The 10777-nt window shown below is 39.2% G+C and overlaps 1 protein-coding gene across 15 annotated transcripts in view; it reads right to left on the reverse strand.

Moving 5' to 3' along the window:
* The window catches only part of ablim2 (actin binding LIM protein family, member 2), an 87196-nt gene that overhangs the window by 34418 nt on the left and 42001 nt on the right, over positions 1–10777 (reverse strand). For all 15 annotated transcript variants that reach the window (XM_025062554.1, XM_025062735.1, XM_008323906.3 and 12 more), the window contains exons 3-5: positions 4227–4410; positions 803–915; positions 530–656 (exon numbers count right to left, since the gene is read on the reverse strand). In XM_025062554.1, the coding sequence (XP_024918322.1) occupies positions 530–656; positions 803–915; positions 4227–4410 (424 nt within the window). The remainder of the gene's footprint in view (positions 1–529; positions 657–802; positions 916–4226; positions 4411–10777) is intronic.

A 10777-nucleotide genomic window follows, 5' to 3' on the forward strand; every position in this document is an offset into this window, starting at 1 on the left:
GCAAACACCCATTTATGGGTTATAATTTGCAATACCTTCGCAACTTGTGGAGGTGAACCATGATTGACACATTATTTTAATTACTCATGATTATTCATCACTAACCAACAAATACCCTATGATTCATCTGAATACACTTTTTTCTTTTTTTTTACAGCCCACATGGCTTCACTCAAGTTCGAAAAGTAACTCCAATAACGGACAGCGATAATTAAAATCCACCAACTCTATGAAGCTAAATTTTGAGTCATAATTTTCTTGACATTCATACATACTAATAAGTCACACATAAACAAACAGATGTAAAACACATACATCTACCTGCTTAGTTGCCTTTCTGTTCTAGCAATACACAGCAAAAAGTATTTTCATACTTTTTTTGGCATATTAAGTAACATTGATATTTGATGATTAATCGTGATCGACCCACAATAAAATGTGTAATCTTTCAACAACCAGAATATTTTAACGGTATAATATGCGCGGTGTAAAAATACAATGCTAAAGCTGTTAGCGAGTCAGCACTTACTTGCTGATGTACTCAGCATTGAGCACTTTACTGCAGACGTGGCACTTGAAGCAGCCCAGGTGCCAGTGTTTGTCCAGGGCCACCAGAGACTGTTCGTTCTTAAACTCCTTGCCACAGCCGCAGCAATCTACACACAGAACATACACACAAGCAACAACTTCAAAAAAAAAAAAAATCAATGAAAAACAACAATCTGGGAGACAGTGGACATCTTGATTTTCAGCCAATTTAACAGAGAGGGAGACAAACAAGACAGAGAGAGAGAGCACTGACTCTGGACCGCTTGTATCGGTGCAGGACTGTCGTCAGGGAGAGGCTGGGTACACTTTTGGCAGATACACTCCTTCCCGTTAAATGTCACTCGGTCGCCAGCCGGGAATGGTTGTCTGTGAGGAAAAAAAACCAAAACAGATAGAGCATCAGGTACGTCCTTGGAATTCCAATACAATCTGTTGTTGTTGATGATGATCTGGGTTCAGATTTTAAATTACTTTAACGCAGTGGTTCTCAATTTCATTTCCGTCCGACAGAAATGCCCCCTCCCCCGTCCGACCCAAACCACTGCGAATTGAAATACTATTGAGAACCTGACATGTATATTTTTATCTGTACAATCCACTGTATGAGTTGCTGCCACCTAGTGACTGGAGGCTTGTTATCATTCAAGACAAACTTTTTCTCTATTTCTGCAATGATGGGGAAACTTTGGGGATGATGGGGATTGTTATTTTATAATCTTTATTAAGTCTTCAGGATGGAAGGAGCTACTACAAAGTGCAATAACAAACAGTAGCCTGTTCTGATCAACCTTAATATAATAAATGTAGGACTTTCAAGTCAATGTAGCATCACTATTGCTATGTTGCGTGTTAGCAAGCCAAGTTTAAAATTCACCCTGAGAGGAAAAAACAACAACAAAAGTGCTTCAACGCAGCAATATGAGCTTCAAAGTCACGCAGATGACAGATTAAATACAGTGCTTTCTAGTGCTAACGTTGCTAGCTAGGCTATTTAAGCTACTTTGTTTGAATAAGACTGCGTAATGTTTTTTGCGGTGAAGATTTACAGAGAAGAGTCATATTATTTTTACAACAGCAGTGTCCCCACCGAACATGCTGTTCAAACGAAGCTGCTGTTGCTGAGTCACCTTCAGATGGACTGACGACTCCTTGGCAGGGAGCTCTGACTCTGCACTGGCAGCCATGTGTCGCTTCCCACTGCTCAGAAATGTGATATTTGAGCCGCAGTCATTCCATCACGACTGAACTACTGAGGGAGGTACACGACCACGCAAGGTGAGAAAGGGCAAATTATATGCTACGCACAAGTAAACAGGCGGAAAGTTGTGTTTTCATCTGGGGGGGTGTGTTGAGTAATATTTCTAGGGTTACATTTATTTATAGTTTGTGTTTGTTTTTTTTCTATGCCCAAGGAATAACCCAAACATATTAACATTTAATTTCCAAATGTTGGACTTTTCATTGTTTTGTTAGCATATCCTTCCACTAACAAAACAAATTATGAAAAGGCTGGGATGATTGACAGATTTTTAAGCAATATATTATTATTTGTCATACTTTTTTTTAATTACAGATATGGAGATCATTACTATAAACACTTCTACTGTCACTTTTTGTTGCTCTAATACAAAATTGATAGACGTGTAATTTACACACACTGTGGGTAAAACTTTTTGTTTCACCGAATCAAGTCTAATTGAAAATACCATTTCAACGCAACGATGTGTTTATGGGGGATTCAAGCTCAGGTGAGATGCTTGGCTTCTGTCAGACTAGCCTCGCTGTGCACTGGGAGGTAAGTAAGCCTAGAGTTGACAAGCATACTGACATTTGCCAAATGGATAGCGAGGGGCTGATTAATACTGTTGAATACAATGGCTTTACTAATTTTGATGTATGTTCCAACAAAACACAGTAAAAAACGTGTATGTTTCAGTGTTTTAGTTGATGTATTTCAATTCATCACAATTAATCATGATTCATTATGATCACAATTATTCATGATTAAAATATGATGCATCACATTTATTCATGATTAATTGTGATCAATCCACAAAAATAGATGATGCTCATTCCTAAAAAAAGAAAATTCACCGACTGATCAGTTTCTTTCAAAATAATAATTCATGTCAGTGAGGGCAAAATTTAAGGTAGACACTTAATGGGAATTTAAATAAATGAATGACTTTTCTGTGTCCACGTATGTGCGTGATCTCTGGGTAGCCTGGTTATGTTACTTCAGAATTATTATTGTTATTATTGAGGTCAACAATCAACTCTGAGTTAACATTGGTTTAAATGCATGAATTATGTCTAAAAATGTGGCTAGCTGCACAGCCGATAAATGAAATAAAAAAAATAATGTTAACATAAATTAAAAAACAAAACAAAAGGGTGCATTGGAACACATACATTATAGTAGTTTTAATGAATTTCTGTATTGATCATACCCACAGTGTGATTGTGACATAAATTCGGCAGAGTCTGGTGCCCTCATTTCCCACAGCACTGTTTGCATATAAATTCTCTCGGCAGAGTCTGGGGCCCTCATTTCCCACAGCACTGTTTGCACTATTTTTTGCCCCGTTTGAATCAAACACACAATAAACCTGAGTGTTTGTTCATCACAAAAGCCTTAATGTTGTGAAAGGAGAAGAGAAGTTTGACGATCACGTTACAGCCCCTCAAAACCACACGCTGCTGGAACATTCTGATCTCAGGTTCAGCACAGGGTTCACTGTGGTGTGATACAAAAACACACACACACACACACACACATACTGTACACTCTACTTATCACTAATTAAGGGAAAGGCACAGTAACCACACCAACGATCGTATACACTCGTGTTATGACATTAATGTAAATGGCAGCTGATGAAAGGGACCACGTGACGTGACTCTGCCTATACATTTACAGCAGGGGTCACCAACGTGGTTCCAGGGGTCACCTGGTAGCCCCCGTGGACTACCTAAGGTGCACGCGGGGTATGTTCTTAAAATAAAACTAGTCAACAAGAGGGTCAAATGTTGTACTGTTACTGTTCTTTTTGAATCAGTTCCACTTGCAATGATATTCAAATGGCTGCAGTGACGATGGTAAGAAGAGTGTCTACTATTGTATGTCCCAGAACTAATGACTATTACATTGTTTGGGAAGTCTGCATCAAGTACCCTTGAAGTAGCGCTCTGTCTCAAAAAGGTCGTGACCCCTGATTTACAGTTTATGTGCATGTCTGCAAATGAAAGCTACACATACTTGGTAACAGGTGACACCTGCCCCTGTATAATTATATACTACCATGACAGAGGTCGTCATGGAAACTAATTTAGAATTTCAGTTTCTTTGTTGAACGAGACTGTAATTACAGTACTGTATTTGTGAATGTGTGAACCGGGACGGTGGTGGTGGAGGAGGGTCTAATAGGACAAAAGGCTCTGTTTCAAAGGGGGGGGGGGTGCAAAAAAGAAAATGAAACCCATGACCCATGACTATTTCGTAAGAAACTATTACAAACCTTTATAAAAGTACTCCTTGTTTCAGGATTTAAGGTCACACAGATACAGAAAGACCAAAATGTGACCAGGAAGAGGTTGGAATAAATTAGGTAAAATAGATGGATGGATGGATGGATGGATGGATAGATAGATAGATAGCTAGATAGATAGATCCTTACTTGCAGGAGGCGCAGACAAAGCAGCGGGGATGGTAGGTCTTGCCCAGGGCCGACACCACTTCTCCTTCGATGAAGTCCTGGCAGCTGAAGCAGCGAGTTCCGTACAGTCTCTGGTAGTCCAGGGTACAGATGTACTCACCCTGTCGCACGAAGAAGCCTCCCTGCGCCAGCTCAGAGCCACACACTGGTTAAAAAAAAAAAAACAACAGAGAAAATATATTACAATATATCCAAATGTTGCTATCATACTGTTGATCTGCCATGCTGGATTTTTCTTGTATTTGTTGCATATTTTTGGAAATTCTGTATATTGTTTTTACATTTTAATGACATAGAGGGCAGCAGAGGGGACTGAAAAATAAAAAAGAGACACTCAGAGATGTTGAGAAAAATCTTCATGTGTGTCTTTCTTCAATTCCTGTGAGTACATCAGTGTTGTGTTCAACTAAACAGGCCCAGGTGTCACACCTAGTAAGTAAATTATCAGTAAATTGAAACCAGAAGACCATTGTTTCCATTAATTTTTTTGACATTTTTGTGTGCTGGTGCATCATAGGATTTTTTGAAATATAAAATAGTTGTGTGTGTCCTGGTTCGAAAAATTTGGGAAACACTGGTCTAGCTATGCAAATGTACTTATAATTATGTGAGAATCCTGCAGACTTTGACTATGAAAACTCTTTCACAGCTTTCATTTTTGAATGCATTTTTCCCAGTCTAGGATCCAATGGTTAGAGACAACTGGCCTAAAGTGAAAGTTAACTTGAAAGTATGAAAAGAAGGTGTTTTTGTTTTGTTGTGATAATACATAATAAGGTGTAGAGTGATTCTTTTTTGAGCTACTTCAAGGATACTTAGTAATATGAAGCACTACTGAACAATGTAATAATAATTAGTTCTGGGACATACAATAGCAGACACTCTTCTTACAATTGTCACTGCACCCATTTGAATATCATTGCAAGTTGAACTGTACAATACAATACAACAGTACAACTTTTGACCCTCTTGTTGACTTGTTTGATTTCTAGAACATACCCTACAGGCACCTTAGGTAGTCCACAGGAGCCACCAGGTGCCCCCGGGCATCACATTGGTGTAGACCAGTGGTTTTCAATTATCTTCTGTCACGCCCCTCTTGGGGAAAGATATGTTTCCATGCCTTCCCACAACCCCGCAAATTGAAATATTATTGAGAACCTGGTACCATTTTTATCTGTACAAACCACTGTCTGAGTTGCTACCACCTAGTGACTGGAGGCTTGTTATCATTCAAGCATTACAGCAGTGGTACACTTATGTCCAGCGTGCCATATTCCATTGGAAGCCCCCCCATGCCTCACCCCCAGAGGGCCCGCCCCACTATTTGAGGCGTGCTGTTGTAGTCATTAAGGACTCTGCTTGGTCCTGGTTGCTGTGTAGGCTAAATGTGAATATGAACAGCAACGTCTACTGCTAAATAGTAAACACTACCTGTAGACATAGCTAACAAGTACAAAAGTCAAAGGGTGTGAATGGAAAAGAAAAAGTGCTATAAAGCACTTCAGATCTCATCAAGACAGGAGAAGTGAAATCCAAACACAGACCATTCACAAGTTGGCGCCAACAATTACAGCCGGATCTCGATGTCTTTTTAATAACTGTATTTATCATGTAGCTGTCTGTCGACACGAAAGTCATTCACACTCCAAATAAACACTCGTACCAACCTGCAAATAGACATTAATTGTACGAGAGGTAACAAGGAGAGGAGCCTTACGTCCAGCAGAGGCAGCGTGACACATCTGACATCACACAAAGTTATTACCATGAGTGTGTGTGTGTCTAGTGTGACAACAGCACACAGAAAAATAAACAGTGTTTACTCGTGGACTCTCAGCAATTCCATACCGTAATCATGGCAACTGCATGACATCACAGCACAGCCCCACCCTGAGGGGAACTCTTACTCTATTATTCCACTCCTTTAACAAAAACAATACCCCTCCTTTCTTTTCCCTTCACTCTCTATATCTGGAAAACAAATGACACACACACACACACTCACTCAAACACTCAAACATACTGAAGGATGTGTGAAAGCGTTAGATAAGACACATGTTTCACACAATGAATCATCATGTCGTACACAAAAATGTATCTGGGTTGAAACTAACAGTTGATTATTCATGGGACAGGGGACTCATCTCTAACTCTAACTGCTGGCTCGGTGGACACTTCCCGCCCCGGAGTCCCTTGCACCTGGATCCTTACTTGATATAATTATTAATAAATATTACCTTTTCTAAAATGTATTAAAATGCTTTAGATGGTCATTAATGAAAGAACAAGATTCAAACCTACAGTTTGCAACTAAGTACTATGTATATATTAAACCGAATCTAAATTAGCTATGTGGCGCTTTGGCCCAGAGGCAATGTCTCTGTCATTGGTGTGGAACCCCAGGGTTCACCTCCTGGGTTTGCAACTAAGTACTATGTACTATATATATATATTAAACTGAATCTAAATTAGCTACGTAGCGCTTTGGTCCAGAGTCAATGTCTCTGTCATTGGTGTGGAACCCCAGGGTTCACCTCCTGGGCAAGTTCGAATCCCAGTTAGGGTGGTTGGTACGGACAATGAAACTGAAACGCCTGGTGACCAAAGGTTTGGCTGTAGCAGCCTGGCCATGTATCTTGACCCTGTGGAGCTCTTGCAAACATTTTTGGTGAAAACAGGAGAGTTGAGGTGGACATTTAATTCTGCAGTGAGTTGGGCAGCTGTGGTTTTATGTTTTTTGGATGCAATCCGGGTTAATTTTGGTGAAAACAGGAGAGTTGAGGAGGACATTTAATTCTGCAGTGAGTTGGACAGCTGTGGTTTTATGTTTTTTTGGATACAATCTGGGTTAGTACCTGGACAGCGTCCACAGTTACTCCTGTTGGATGTGGTTCGTCCTTCTTGGTGGTATGCTGACATTACCCTGGATACCGTGGCTTTTGATACATCACAAAGATGTGCCGTCTTGGTCACACATGAAGATGTGCACCAATGATATGTCACCCTTAATGTTGTGAGCATTGCAATATTTTAAGCAAAACAATGCTATTACTAATTGAACCTTCACACTCTGCTCTTACTGGTGTAATGTGCAATCAATGAAGATTGACCACCACGCTATGGTAAACATACATCTACACTATCTTGTGCCATTTTCAGATGGCCCCGAATATAATATTAGCCATGTTTGCATGCACACTACAAAGTAATGTGCACTAATAAACGAATGAGCATTTACTAATCCAGGTTGGGTGGGTTAGATCCCAAATTTACTCATTTGGCTGCAAAGCTGGCTATGGTAAAACATGCATGTACACTAACTTGTGCCGTTTTCAGATGGCCCAGAATATAATATTAGCCATGTTTGTGCGCACACTGCAAAGTAATGTGCACTAATAAACAAATGAGCATTTACTAATCCAGGTTGAGATGGTGGGTTAGATCCCAAATTTACTCATTTGGCTGCAAAGCTGTAGAACTAGTGTGCTAATGAATGAATGAGTGAATTTTAGCAATTACGCATAATTAACACCATCTGAGTGTGAACAAAAATTGAGTACTGAGTGTGGAGCCAATCGCAAGTTAGAATCAGTGTGAACAGAAGTGGAGATTTGATATTGTATTAACCAAGGCTGTGCATGGGCAAGAATCTGGTGATACAGACCCTACTGTACAATATATCGCAATATACTGCAATGCTATATGCACGACGATATATAAGGGCAAAATCAAATGAACCAATGCCATAAATATTTCTATGTTAATTGTTAGTAAAAACATCAACACGGTGCTGTGGAACATCGATACAGTACCGTGAAACGAAATATCACGATATTTCAGTGCGTCAAAATGTTCTCACGGCCCTAGAATTATCTAATACTGGAGGATTGAGTGTGAAAACAGTTTAAGTTGGAGGCTAAAATCACACATCTCCAACATATATATATATATAAAAAATAGTTCTACTAAAAGTATATTTCTTTTCACTAACAAACAGACATACTGCAATACTGTACTTTCTGACTATTTACACCAGAGGCCAACAATTTCAGTCTCACTTCAACTTGTGAAAACTTTGACCAACTTGCTGGAAAATCTTTGTCTCCAACACAACAATGCAGTGTTTTCACAGGAAGCAGACGACATACTTTCCAGTGAATGCCACCAGCGGCCGCACGTCCACTTAACATGTTTGGTACAATGCACAGGACTGAAGGTGCAATAATCACCAGGATGACAGGTTAAGTGGATGGACACACTGACTTGTTGTTGTACTAGAAGGAAGTATTGCAGATCTGAACGTACAGTACATTGTATGGAATTGAAGCCCACCATCCACATAAATGTGTATATGTATTTTTATATGTATATTATAGGCGTGATGGGAGGAAGTAGTAAATCACTGTTGCACATTTTAGTAAGTAAGTAAGTGCTCTTTTATTAGGTAAAATATGGCTTGGCTTTATATTAGCGATATGCTCTATAGACGCGACTGATTTCTGCAACAGTGGCCGGGCATATGCCTTATTTGGGTATTTTTACCCTCGCCATTTGTAAAATCAGAATTTAAGGTGTAGCTCTATTCCTATAAATATGGTAAATTATAAAGTTAAATAAATAACAGCCTATCAATGTGTTATAATACATGCTGATTTCTCAGTTTCGTCTTAAAAAAATACTGTATACAATACATTTTTTTATTCTTCTTTGCCAAATTCTAGCTTGCTTCAAACCTATTTCCTCAAACCCAAACTGTTGTGTTCATTTAGTAGGAACCCTAACAAAGTTACATTGTTTTTTGGTAATTTTTTACTTAATGAGGCCTGCTATTGTCCTCCGGAAAAACTGATGGAGTTCCAAGGAAATTGTGTAGTACTAAGGGTAAAGTATGCCTGCAAAACAAACCTCCTTATCAATGCTACGCTGATATACCGTATAAACAGATCCCTCGCCCACACGAGTGTAGATGTCATTACTCATTACTGATATTATTCCATTAGATCATATCATTATTATACTTGGAACGTCCTAACACCCAGCATCTCCTTGAATAAACAGACTTGTCCACTTGACTGTGGACACAACACTTTCTTCTTGGCTTTCAATCTGTTTGACATAACCCTGGACCTGTTTTGCATTAAAGTAATAAAGGTCTTCCTGTTGACATGTTACATTCTCAGCATAAGACGAGCCCATGCAGCTGTGTCTACGACAGTCATTGTTTTTGACTGAGATCTCTTCTTGGTTTTCTTCCCACTTTTTTTGTTCCTAGAAATCACTGTTTTTACAAAAACACCTCCTCCTGGAGACCAAGCCTTTAGAGCAGGGGTGTCAAACATACAGCCCGCGGGCCAAATCCGACCCACAATCTGACCCACTTGATGAATTTTAAAGGTGAAAAAAAATGCACATACTTCATGTCCATGATGTTTGGAGACATTATATTTAATTAAATATGATTATTTTCTATTATACTTGTACTTATTTGCAGGAAAACATGGACGTATTGTTATTTATAGGTAAGTGTATTCGAATTCAATTGGGTTATATTTTAATTTGAACGTATTATCTATTTTTCTTTTTCTCCGCACTTTGTCTTTAACTCAACCACATAAAATCCAATGAACTCCAGATTTCATGATCCCATCAGATCATTGAATTCCCGGAAGACAAAAATGACACATAGCCTCTGCATGAATATGTATCAATTTTGGTTGCCCACCCAGTTGAGGGTTACGTTCAAGCAAAGATTTCATCATTTTAAAAGTATTTTATTTCCATGACAACAGAGGGTGCTTGTGTTCAACCACAACTGCGGCCTCGGCAGATGAGATCACGGTGCAGTTTATTAGTTGTTCTGTCTTGAGACTGAGCAGAGGAGGAGAGAAAGAATGTTGTTTTGGTGGCCTACATGCCTGTGCCGAGCGGTAGAGAATCGAAACGAAATGAAACATAACGGTGTAATGGAGCAGAGAAATGTTCTTCTTCACGGCAGTTGTAGAGAAACAAACAACTTCCGCTTTGGTTAAAGACTGTAACAAACCTCTGTAGCACGTCCATGTACAGGAGCTTCAGAACAGAGATAATGAAGAAAAGTAAAGACTTGAACTCAGAGCTGAAATCAGAACGAGTAATACGAGCTCTAACTGGATTATACCGGCTAGAGTGAAGACAGTATCAAGGCTACACTGCATTAAGGTGTGTGATTGCAATGTTTTTCAAGGCCGAGCTGCAGATTGCTTCAGAGGAAACTGATTGCTTCCGTCTTTGAAAGGTTTACCTCATGCTGCAATGTGAAGCCACTTTATAATACTCTGTGTAAGTGACTCTTTATAGTCAGTCTTTCTGAAGAATTCAAGACGCTCAGGGAAATACTCCGTCCACATAAGAGGATATTAAGGTTGTTTACAATGAATAAAATGTTCTATTTTAGAATGAGTTTCATTGTAATTAAAGGGGAATAACCTAAAAATCCAATGCTTTTCCTTAAGATAGATAGCTAGATAGAG

The sequence above is a fragment of the Cynoglossus semilaevis genome, chromosome 1 (genome assembly GCF_000523025.1).
Source record: "Cynoglossus semilaevis isolate Cse_v1.0 chromosome 1, Cse_v1.0, whole genome shotgun sequence".
Lineage (NCBI taxonomy): Eukaryota > Metazoa > Chordata > Actinopteri > Pleuronectiformes > Cynoglossidae > Cynoglossus > Cynoglossus semilaevis.